We start from the raw sequence: 12,898 nt of genomic DNA, 5'->3' as shown, positions 1-12,898 counted from the left end.
GACAATTAATATCAGAGTGATTAAAAGAGCCAATTTTTGACGAATAATGTACACATTTCCTTTTAATTCACTGCTTGTAACAATTTAAGGTTTTGTTACAAAATACTAAATATCCCAAATATTATCATTTTTATACAAAATTCATTATTAAAGTTCGAACAAATTTGCAATTGTTGAATGTTTAATCGTGTTATATATTGATGTTCTTCACAGTATGGGAAGTCGGTTTGATTATTTAAAACAAAAATCATTAGATTTCGGAAAATATTGAAAATTGTGAAAAATTTACATGCTATTTCATGCACTAGTATTTTCCGTCGAAAGTTATTGATATTTTGAATAAAAATAAATGTTACACTTCAAAGAATATTTACAATTTTTCTGCAACTTTAGCTTTTATGTTTTGGCGTGTAAGTGTTTTTCCCGGCAATTGGTATTTTAAATTTGAAAAATAATATTTCAAAAATTCACGATTTCTTTTTTATGTCAAGCTATAAATGTTGAGTTTATATTTGCAACAGAAAAACGGTATTTTTAGTTTAAAAAATCACTAGATTTTAAAGAGATTACATTTTTTCACAACTGTAAGTTAAGCTAGTGGTTTTACTGTAAATATCGATATACATGTTAATGTTTTATTTCACCAGAAATTGCTCATTAAAAAAATCATTAAATATGAAAGAAGATTCATAAGTTGGCACCATTTTTTATTTTTTTTCCCCTAAAAAAGTAATAAGATTTTTCAGTTAATCATTATTCTTAAAATTAGCATTCGGTCATTATTAAATTAACAATTATGAGAATTGTTTTTATCTTTAACGCAAATGCAGTGGTTTGATGGAATTAAGATATCAATTTTCATCAATTATCAAAAATATTGTCCTTGCTTTTATATTATTTTAGATAATAGATACTATTAAATACAAACATTTTGTATCAATATTAATTATATAATTTTATTTAAAAATTGGCAGAGACGAAAAAGATAATAACCGCGTACGTAGCGCGCGTTTTTTCCTAGTAATTCACACACCTGTCCCTATATGGTACCCTATGATTAATATAAATATAAATAATTTCTAAATCGTCTTAAATTCTGTTGAAGTATTTCAGGGGATATTTAAGATTTTAAGGTATTTTTTAAACTTTAAAAGCATTTTCAAGAGCTTTTACTTTGAAATATTTTTGGATGAAGAATTTTTTAGAACTTAGGAATATATGAAACAATTTTACAGTATATTTAAGTTTTTATAGAGTTTTTAAAGTTTTCAGATAATTTTATAAAATATCCGAGAATTGCAATAATTTTAAGGGACTTTATAAAATTTTTAGTGGATTTCAAAGATTTTATTCACGTCACGTGAGGTATTTTTTAGGATTTCAAAGGATTTTAAGTATTTTAGGGAATGTCAAAACATTTCTAGAAATTTGCAATTGATTTTAAATAAAGTAAAGATATTTCAAAGCGATTGGAATATTTAAGAAGGAAGAATTTCCAAGGATTTAAGAAAATATCATCAGAACTCATATAGAACTTCTTGGGATTTAATCATATTTTAGTGGATTTTAAATAATGTATTCAAGAAAAGTGAGGTATTTTATAGATTTTCAAAGATATGAAGAGTTATAAAACTGGTTTTTGTAATTGACCCTGCTTTCTAATTAATTTATCCTGAATTCATTTAAATTCTTTGGAATAATTTTGAATGTTGTAAATTGCCTTGATAAAATCATCAAAGGATTTAAAATATTTTAATGTATTTTTTTTGTTCCTTGACATTTTCAAGAGCTTTAGGACATTTTAAAAGATTACCAGAATTTTTTTATCTACCACAATAGTTTGAAGTGATTTCAAAGACTTGAAAATATTTTAGAGTATTTTAAAAGATTCCAAGGCATTTAAAAAATATAAAAACAATTTCGAGGAATTTCTAAGGGTTTTCATAATTATAAGGAATAAAAAGTTTTTTATAAATTTAAAAAAAAATGCATAAAAAGCGAGGGATTTCGTAGAGTTTCAAAGATTTCACGAGATTTTCAAATATTTTTACAATCATCTGAAATTCGCCTAGAATTTTTATTAATTTGTTCTAAATTCGTTAAGTCTTTAAAAATCATCTTACATTATTTTTAAGGATTTCATCAAATTCTTTTTAATTCTCTTGAATTTTATAATCTCATTCCAAACATACTCAATTCAATATATTTTTTCTCAATTTTGAATGGTTTTCACTTCACTTTATTGCTTTTTAGATTTACAGGGTGATCGTTTCAATCGAATAAAAAAATTTCCGGTTTTTTCCCGGTTCGCAAACATTTTTCACGGCCAATGAAATTTAAAATATCAATTTATATTCTAAACGTTTGTCCATATAAAGTAATAAACAATAAACAACAAATTAAAGCATTCAAAGTGGAACCCTTGAATTTCAAAGTTTTTAAATTGAAGTTTAAAAGTTTTTCAATTCAAAAATTGTGTATTCAAATGCTCAAAAATTTACACTAACCAATGGAAGGTAGTAACACTTCTCAAATAAACTGCAAAATTTAGAACTTTTAAAAATTATAGAGTTCAAAGATTCAGATTACGTTCAAAAAATATAAATCCACGTTAACATTTTCAATAGTCTAAATTAAAGAATCAAGCAATGAACTTTAAAACATTTCCAAATTATATTATTTTAAGTAATTGTAAACTAGACACATTAAAAATTGAAAAATAATTTTTTAGTTAAATTATTTTTATTATAAACAGTCTAGACATCCTTTAAAAGCTTAAAAATTTTTTTCAAAATCTTGAGAAATCTAGAAGTGGTGACACATTTTCTCAAATTCAAAATAATTTTTGAATTTCTTTTCGGAGCTTTTAAAAATATTTCAAAATCAATTTAATTTTTTCTATAACTTGTAGAAAATCCTGCAAATTAAAAAAAATGTAATTTTAGTTTATAAATAATAATAAAACTTATTATTTGTAAAAATATTAGAGTAATTTTAAGAGATATTTAGAAGTTTTAGAAAGATTCGAATTAAATTTAGAACTTGAAATAATTTGAAATACTTACAGTCGAATTTAAAATAAAATGTAGATTTTTGTAGATTTCAATCAAAAAATGTAGGATTTTTGTAAGAATTGTGATAGACTTCAAAAGAATAACAATTTTTCTTAAGAATTGTGAAAGACTTCAAAAAAATAAAAAATGTTCTAAAGATTCTTAGGAAAATTGAAAATGATTTTTCACTTTGAAAAATTATGGAAGATTTTGAGGATTTTTTTTTAATTTACAGGATTTTCAAAAATTGTAGGAAAATTTCGATTGATCTTAAAATACATTCAGAAGTTTTGAAAAAATTGTTAACACACTTCGTTTAAATTACTTGAAATAATTTCAAGGTTTTAATTAATTTTAAATCTTTTCAAAACTTCTAAATATCTCTTTAAACTACTCAACATTTTTTTACAAATAATAAGAGTTCCATTATTATTTCTACATAAAAATTCAACAATTTCGTTTACCAATTAAACATTTTTTAAATAAAACAATTAAAATTCTAACGCTAATTATGATGCATTTATTTTTAAGTTGAAAATAGTAAAACGCACGTTTACATTTTTAATGGCTAAACAAATTAATAGAAATAATATATTAATAAATATATTTATTATATTTAATAAAAAGAAAATAATATAATATAAATATATCTTAATAGTATAAAAATATCTTATCAAGACTTTCAGATTGAAACATTTACAATCTGGAAATTCTCCAATTTTGAACGGATCTAGAATTGTTTGGTCAAACCAATTATTGTTCAGATTTCTATACTCAGAGTACAGATCCATTTTAAAAATAATGTATTTATTTATATTTACAGTTGATAAAAATTAACTTTTTTTATCAAAAATGTTCAACTTCAAATGGTTTCAATTTTTAATTGTTTAAATCTTCAAAACTGTGCTTTAATTATTTTAAAAACTGATAAAATCGAACTTGAGCAGAATTTTCTTCTGAAAATTCGTAAAATTTCTGGTTTCCCTGTCCGGCGGCTATCCTGCTTTTTATCAAAAAATCTTCGATTTAAAAAACTTATGATTTGTATTTTATTTTAACCTTTAAAATTACATTTTAAAATACTTTAAATTAAAATATATGCTTAAAAATTAAAAATATAAAATGGAAATTTTTGAGGTGAAAGGCTTTCGAATTAAGCATTCTATACTAAATGATAGCATAAAAATCACAATTTAACAAATGATTTAAAAAACGGTTAAAATCAAGGTTGGATAACATTTTTATCCAGAAAATTTTGTAAAATTACCGGTAAAAGAATAAATTCACTGTCATTTCCCGGTTTTCTCCGGTCTCAAAGATTTGAAGAATTTTTTAATTATTGTTTGCAATTCACTCTGAATTCTCTAGAATTTTTTCGTTTACTTGAATTCTTCAAAATTTACTCAATTCTACTTAATTCTATGCATTTTTTAAAAGTTTTTATTTGATTGATCCTGAAGTATTTAGTTCTCACTTTCTTCTTAGGCATTTCTTTAAAAAAATTGTAATTGACTTGAATTTTTCTAAGCTCATTTCAATTCTTTGTTAAAATTGCCTTGAATTTTTATGAATTTCATCGAATTCTCGTTTATCTTAAATTCCTCTAAATTCATTCTAATTTTAAGAAATGAATGAAATTTTTTCTTATTAAAAATTGTATTCCGATTCATTTGAATTATTTTGAGTTTCATTAAATTTTTTTTTAAGTCTTATTAATATTTTCTTGAAATTTCTACCCCTTGGTCCCTATATTTTATCCCATAGGAACTGTGCGGCCTGTATTATTATAAAATATAAATTAATAATTTAAAAAATACAGTCATCTAGTTTCATTCGTCAAAGTTGTTTATTTCATTAAATCTAAGCAAACATTTAAAAACTTTATTCGTTACATCGAAGAAAAAATTTGAAAGAACTTTCAAACAGTTGTAAATATTATCTAACACACATTACATAAAACCAATTTAACTATTAACTAATCATTAATCTTTTTTTTTCTGTCAATTCTACGATTTAGAATTTTCTCAATTTTTACTGAATAGTTTCTGAAAAATATTGTATAGGATAATTTAAATCAATAATAATTTAAACTATTTTTTCACTCACACAACTAGCATATAGAAAAATGTCCTTTTGTATTACATGCCTAAAACATTCATCCTTGTAAAAAATATTTATCGCTACACCTCTATTATTTATGTTAATTTTTGTTTTCGAAATACGTAGATGCAGTTACACCATGAATTTGGCATATTAAATATAAAATATGCACTCAAGCATTACATCAACGAGTAATTTATCATGTTACCGGATTTTATCGTGTCGAAATTTCGTCTCGAACTAAAGCTTTATTATTATTCGCTTCTCGATTACGAAGACTTTACTTTCTTGGCTCTCACAGCACAAAGTAAATCCACAAGCAGTTCTCTCTTCACAGTCTTAAAAGGATCTGTCTTCCTGACATCGTCAAAATGTTTGTCAATATAAGCGATGCATTCGTTCTTCAAGTACGAGGCATTATGACAATCAGCAAGTTCAAGAACATGAATGACGTTTTCAACTGACAAAATGTTCAGAAGACATTGCTCGCACATCATTCTCAAACCTACGATATCGTATTTATTGGCTAATTCGTAAAGGTCGAAAGCCACGTCACTCAAATCCTCAACCTTTCCGGTGTAAATGTATCTCAGCATTTCATTGAAAACGTCCGGATCCGTTTCCGTCATCTCAACTTGATTCATAAGATTTTCCCTCATTTCGTTCGAGAACATCCTACTAAATACTGGACTAGCCGAAGAAAGAATAACTTTGTGAGCTGGAAATTCGCTGCCATTAACATAAAAAACAACATCGCTGAGAGACTTGTTGTTTAAAAAGGGCTGAAAGTTTTTGTCAACATATTCAAGCGGTTTCGGGATCGACTTGAATGGTCTGATTTTGATGATTATGTGGAGATTTCCATTCGGGGGAAGATGTTTCAATAATTCGGACTCTTCGAGGAAATACTGAAAACCGTAATTTAGGCCTCCGGTGGCCTTTGCTATTTTCATGCTTCTACTGAAAAGTTTTCCCTTGTTAGGAAGTCCAATAGAGAATTTTACTTTGACGGGATATTGGAAATTATTCCCGAGGGAGATGTTTCGGAGACTGAGGCCTATGAAGGTCAAGCCACAGTCGTAGCATTCCGAACAGGATAGGAGCTTCTTTCTTTTGCACAGTAAAAGGTACCATTCCATGCTGGGATCATTTGCTATGTGAAATGTTGGCGATTTCCAGGAACTGTTGCATGAACTTTCACGTTTGTCTTTGAACTTTTCTATCGTCCAGGTAAAGGTCGTCACATCTGACCTCTCGTCACTTGCCTTACTTTTTCCTGCTACGCTGCTCTCGGCCATTTTTTTTAAATTATATGTCTTGGAGGCGAAGAGGATTTCTGAAATTTGAAAATAAAGTTTTCGTCAGTGAATTCAGAAAAATAATATGGGTTCAATTTATAGGGATCACAGTCCGGGCCATTTATTTCAGTGAGAAAGGGAGTAATTTTAAAATCAATTTTCAACAAAATAGTTGAATTATCAGTTTAATTAAAAACTAAATTGTTGAATTTTAAAGCCAAAAGGACGAATTTTCATTAAAATAATTAAACCCTCAAATAAATCAGATTAGCTTTTAACCAAATAGTTTCATTCTCAAAAAGGTTGAGTTTCACTTTCTTTCTATAACCGAATAGTTGAATTCTCTACTGAAAAAGATAAATTTTCAACAAAAAATGGAATAGTTTTCATTTTCAGTTTCAAAAATTAATCGGCAAACAAAAAATATTCTCTACCCAAGAAGCCGAACTTTCAACAAAACACTTGAATTTTCAACCAAATAGATACATTTTCAAACAAATGGTTGAATTTTTTAACAAAGAATAGTTAAATTAAAAAAATAATGGATCTTTCTAACGAATGATTGAATTTTCTACGAAAATGAGGGATGAATTTTCCACTAAAATGATTATTTTTCACTTAAAAAAAAATCATTTTTAATAAACGAGTTTAATTAAAAACCCATCTTTTGAATTTTCAAACCAAAAGAAGAAATTTTGATCAAAATAATTAAGTCCTCAAATAAATCAGATTATTTTTGAACCAAATAGTTTCATTCTCAAAAAAGATTGAGTTTCTTTTTGAAAATATATGTAAATTCTTGACCAAAAACTATGCATTGTTTTTCAAATTGTTGAATTTTAATCCAAATCAAAGCTTTAACCGAAAAGAGGAATCTTATACAAAATGAATTTATTTCTAACCAAATAGATGAATTCTCTACTGAAAAAAATTTCAACAATAAATGGAATAGTTTTCATTTTCAGTTAAAAAAATTAATCGACAAAGAAAAAATATGAATTTTCAAATAACTGTTGAACTTTCAACTAAACACTTTTTTACTCAAAAAATACTTAATTTTTCAACCAAATAGTTGCATTTTCAAACAAATTATGGATTTTTTTAAACAAAGAATAGTAAAATTTTCAAAATAGTAGAATTTTTAACCGAATGGTTGAATTTTCTACGAAATAACAGGTGAATTTTCAACGAAAAAAGAGCACTGTCTTCGAAAATTGTCGAATTTTTAATAAAATACTCGTAATTAAATTTCCATCACAATAATACAGTTTTTAACCAAAAACACGGATTCTCAGGAAAATATATGAAATTTCAATTATATGGTTGAATTGCGAGCTAAAACTGATGATATAGTTCCAAACAAAAATGGAATAGTAATATTTACAGTTGAAAAAAATTAATTTTCCATGTGAGAGATGAAATTTCCACTAAAATGGTTATTTTTCAAACAAGCAAAAAATCATTTTTAACAAAAGAGTTTAATAAAAACCCCAATTGTTGAGTTTTCAAGCCAAAAGAACGAGTTTTCATCAAAATAATTAAATTCTCAAATAAATAAAATAAGTTTTGAACCAAATAGAAACAAATTCTTCACAAAAAACTGCATTTTTCCCAAATTGTTGAATTTTGAACCAAATGAAAGTTTTAACCAAAAAGACGAATTTTACCAAAAATTCATGCATTTTTAACCAAATAGTTGAATTCTCTACTGAAAAAAATAAAATTTCAACGAAAAACTGAATAATTTTTATTTTCAGTTTAAAAAATTAATCGGCAAACAAAAAATATGAATTTCTAGCTAAAATTATGACTCTTTAAACAGAAAAATAAATTTTAAACATAATAGTCGAACCTTCAACCAAACAAATTGCTTTTTTACCCAAACAGTCAAATTTTCGAGAAAAAAAATGCTTACATTTTCAACCAAATAATTGCATTTTAAACCAAATGGTTCAATTTTTTACCGATATAGAATAGTTAAATTTTCAAAATAGTGGAATTTTCAACCGAATGGTTAAATTTTGTACGAAAGAACAGGTTAATTTTCAACTAAAAAGTAGCAATGTTTTCAAAAATTGTCGAATTTTTAATAAAATAATTAAATTTGCATCACAATAATACAATTTTTTATAAAAAATACGAATTCTCAAGAAAATAAATAAAAATTTAACCATATGGTTGCATTGTTAACTAAAAATTATACAGTATCACCCAAAAAGCGAATAGTAAGATTTATAATTTAAAAATTAATGTTCAACGTGAGGGATGAATTTTCCACTAGAATTATTATTTTTCAATAAAAAAATATTCATTTTTAACAAACGATTTTAATTAAAAACTCAACATTTGAATTTTCAAGCCAAAAGAGGAAATTTTCATCAAAATAATTAGGTCCTCAAATAAATTTGATTATTTTGGAACCAAATAGTTGCATTCCCAAAAAAAGTTTGAGTTTCTTTCTGAAAATATATGTAAATTCTTCACAAAAATCTGCATTTTTTTCCAAATTGTTGAATTTTAATCTAAATGAAAGCTTTAACCAAAACGAGGATTTTTACACAAAATGCATTTATTTTTAACCAAATAGATTAATTCTCTACTGAAAAAGATAAATTTTCAACAAAAAATGGAATGGTTTTCATTTTCAACTAAAATGATGACTCTTTAAACAGAAAAATAAATGTTAAACATAATGGTTGAACTTTTAACCAAACAGATTACTTTACTATCCAACAAGCCGAATTTTCAAAAAAATGCTTACATTTTCAACCAAATAGTTGGATTTTCAAACAAATAGTTGAATTTTTTTAACAAAGAATAGTTAAATTTTCAAAATAGTAGAATATTTAAACGAATGGTTGAATTTTCCACGAAAGAAACAGGTTAATTTTCAACTAAAAAGGAGCACTGTTTTCGAAAGTTGTCAAATTTTTAATAAAATAATTAAATTTCCATCACAATAATACAATTTTTAACCCAAAACACGAATTCTCAGGAAAATATATGAAATTTTAACCATATGGTTGAATTTCGAACTAAAACAAATAATAGAGTTCCAAACAAAAATGGAATAGTAATATTTACAGTTATACAAATAATTTTCAGCCTGAGAGATAAATTTTCTAATGAAATCATTATTTTCAATTAAAAAAAAAATTAACAAATGGGTTTAATTAAGTACCCTATTTTTTAATTTTTATGTCAAAATTTTCAAAAACAGAATTTTCATCAAAATACTTAAATCCTCAAAAAACTCCGATTAACTTTCAACCAAATAGTTGTATTTTCAAAAAATGGTTGTTATTTTCTAAATTTACAGTTATATTCTCTACCAAAAACGATGGATTTTAAAAAAAAAGTTGCACTTTCATACAAATGAGATTTGTCACCAAAAGGACGAATTTTACAAAAATTCATGAATTTTTTACCAAATATGGTAGATGAATTATCTACGAAAAAAGATCAACATCAAAAAAAAAAAATGGAACATTTTTCATTTTCAGTTTAAAAACGACTTTTAAACCAAAAAATATGAATTATCAACCAGAGATGAATTTTCAACCAAAATAAAAAATGATCAACCAAAAAAATGAATATTTAGTCGAATAGTTGAATTTTCAACTAAAAATATTACTTTTCTATCCGAAAACCGAATTTTCAACAAAATAACTCAATTTTCAGCCAATTAGATCCATTTTAAAGAAATTGTTGATTTTTTTTATACAAATATATTTCAATTCTCCACCAAAAAACGATGAATTTTCCCCAAAATTCTTGAATTTCGATCAAAATAAAATTTTCAAATCAAAAGAACGAATTTTATAAAAAAATTCATGAATTTTTAACCAAATGATTGAATTCTCTACAACTCTATTTTCAGTTTGAAAATTTAATTTCCAGCCAAAAAATACTAACTGTCAACCAAAGAAATGCATTTTCAACTAAAATGATGACTGTTAAAAAAATGTCAAACAAAATAGTTCAAGTTTCAACCAAAAAGATTACTTTCTACCAAAAAAGCCGAATTTTCAACAAAATACCTAAATTTTCATTTAAATAGTTTCACTTTCAGCCAAAACTGAATTTTCTACAAAAGAATAGTTAAATTTTCAAAATACTGGAATTTTGAATAAAATAAATAAATTTGCATCCCAATAATACAATTTTTAACCAAAAAGAGTTGTATTGTGAACTAAAACTGATGATTCCAACAAAAATTTAATAGTTTTCATTTTTAGTTGAAAAATTAATTTTAAACCATAAAATATAAATTGTGAACCAAGAATATGAATTTTCAACTATAATGAAGAATGGTCAACCAACAAAATGAATGATCAAACTAAAAGGTTATTGTTTACGAAAATAGTTAATCTTTTTACCAAAAAGATGACTTTTCTACCCAGAAAGCCAAATTTTCAACAAAATTGGCCCAACACTGTTGAATTTTGATCCAAATGAAATTTTAAGCAAATATTTGAATTCTCTACTAAAAAAGATAAATTAAAAAAAAATAGAATAGTTTTAATTTTCAGTTCAAAAAATTAATTTTCAATAAAAAAATATGAATTATCAACCAGAGTTGAATTTCGAACTAAAATGATGACTGTTCAAGTAAAAATAAATTAAACAAAAAAGTTAAACTTTTAATAAAAAAGACCACTTTTCTACCTAAAAAGTACAATTTTCAACTTAATAGTACCTCAATTTTCAACAAAATATTTCCATTTTCAAAAAATGTTTTTTTCTTCTATATACATAGTTAACTTCCCCACCAAAAACGATGAATTTTTTTCCAAAATTGTTGAATTTTTATCCAAATGAAATTTTTAACCAAACAATTGAATTCTCTACTAAAAAAGATTAAATTTCAACCAAAATGGAAGTTTTAATGTTCAGTTACAAAAATTAATTTTTAATAAAAAAATATGAATTGTCAAGCAAACAGATAAATTTTCAACTAAAATCATGACTGTTCTACCAAAAAAGCCGAATTTTCAACCAAATATATTCAACAAAATAGTGGAATTTTAGATTAAAAATATGAGTTCTCAAAAAAAAAGTATAATAGTTGATATTTCAATAAAAAAATATATCATATTTAAATCAAAAGCAGTTAAATCCATCTCTAAGTATGAATATTCAACAAAATGGTAAAATTGTGGAATTTTTAAGGTAAAAAGACCAATTTTCTACAAAACAGTTGCATTTTTAATAAGGAAATATAAATTTCTAACAAGAAGTTATTTTTTAACCAAATATAGTTAAATTTTCTTAATGAAAGTCCTATTGATTCATTTTGACTAAATAAAAAACAAGCGATAGGAGAAAAGAAGGAAATATGAAAAATACTGTATAAATAAACATTGAAGTGAATTTTTTACACTTCAAAAATATTAGGTTAGAAAACTGAAAATTTTTCTTATAAAATAAAGTGAATTTTTTACTGCGCACTTTTTGGCTTCGGACTACAAAAATTGGATGTAGCAACCAAATTTTGGAAATCGAGAATAAAATTGAGAAAAGTAGTATGCATTAGGACCCTCTAAAAAGGTATAAATAATTTAACACTAAAAAATATTTTTAACTTTTGATTGCTTTCAATTGATAAAAATACGTTGGAAACAAGTCTAAGCGCCTAAGGAGAGAAACACAGAAAAAACAGGTTTATTAAATAGTCATTTTTGGGTTTTTAAGATTATTTCTTTCTAGCTTAATTAGAAAAATAATTTGAACAATGCAGAGGGTTCCATACTGAAAACAAAACTAGAATTGAATTTAGAAGACTAAAAACTGTTTTTTTATTTTTATTTTGAAGAAAATTAGCGCATGAAAATTCCTGACTTTATTAATTGCAAACGAATTATGAAGATTATAATCATTATTATCAAGATTTTATATTATCAATACAACAAACATAACCTTAAATTTCTACTTTTAAACTTGATAAACCTAAGTTTCGAGCGTGAAAAAATACCTGGGTTATAAAGTTTTATAGATATTATGCTACTTTTAGTAATATAAAATTTAAATAAATGAATTTTGAAGTAAATAACAATAAAACTTCGTAAAATACATGTTTTTCCGAATTCCTGTGCATGCTTATCTACACATACATTAATTTTGTTTTTGAATTTGTTTTTTTTTTGGTCATAGATATGTTACTTAGGCTACTTTTGGTTAATTTTTTAGAACTTCAGAAATTTACAAAACAACCCCTTTGTTTTCATTTTTTCAATTCTCAGACTTGTCAAATAGTGAACTAACGTACCTGAAACTAGGTAAACAATTCAATTCTTCTTATAGCTCGTTTATTTTTAAACACTGCACTTTGCAATTTAACAATATTTAACATCAAATATTAGCCGCACGCATGCATCAATATATGATAAACAATGATAAATCTTCCTACATCTGGCTACATTTACACCAGTGTCCTAAATCCCGACT

The 12,898-nt window shown here is 24.9% G+C and overlaps 1 protein-coding gene across 1 annotated transcript; it reads right to left on the bottom strand.

Moving 5' to 3' along the window:
* Positions 1 to 4,880: 4,880 nt before the first annotated feature.
* Positions 4,881 to 12,890, bottom strand: LOC117177734 (speckle-type POZ protein B-like). Its single transcript, XM_033368632.1, has 2 exons — positions 12,720 to 12,890; positions 4,881 to 6,489 (listed from the first exon to the last, which is right to left on the bottom strand). The coding sequence occupies exon 2, from the start codon at positions 6,449 to 6,451 to the stop codon at positions 5,423 to 5,425; it is 1,029 nt and encodes a 342-aa protein (XP_033224523.1). The 5' UTR covers positions 6,452 to 6,489; positions 12,720 to 12,890; the 3' UTR covers positions 4,881 to 5,422.
* Between the last annotated feature and the right edge of the window lie 8 nt (positions 12,891 to 12,898).

Source organism: Belonocnema kinseyi, chromosome 8 (genome assembly GCF_010883055.1).
Source record: "Belonocnema kinseyi isolate 2016_QV_RU_SX_M_011 chromosome 8, B_treatae_v1, whole genome shotgun sequence".
Classification (NCBI taxonomy): domain Eukaryota; kingdom Metazoa; phylum Arthropoda; class Insecta; order Hymenoptera; family Cynipidae; genus Belonocnema; species Belonocnema kinseyi.
The sequence above is the reverse complement of the archived record's forward strand: the minus strand, read 5'-3'. Positions and strand labels throughout refer to the sequence as shown.

What these genes read in the sequence shown, in the direction of transcription:
- LOC117177734 (XM_033368632.1), bottom strand. Translation starts at nt 6,451, where the DNA reads ATGGCCGAGAGCAGCGTAGCAGGAAAAAGTAAGGCAAGTGACGAGAGG.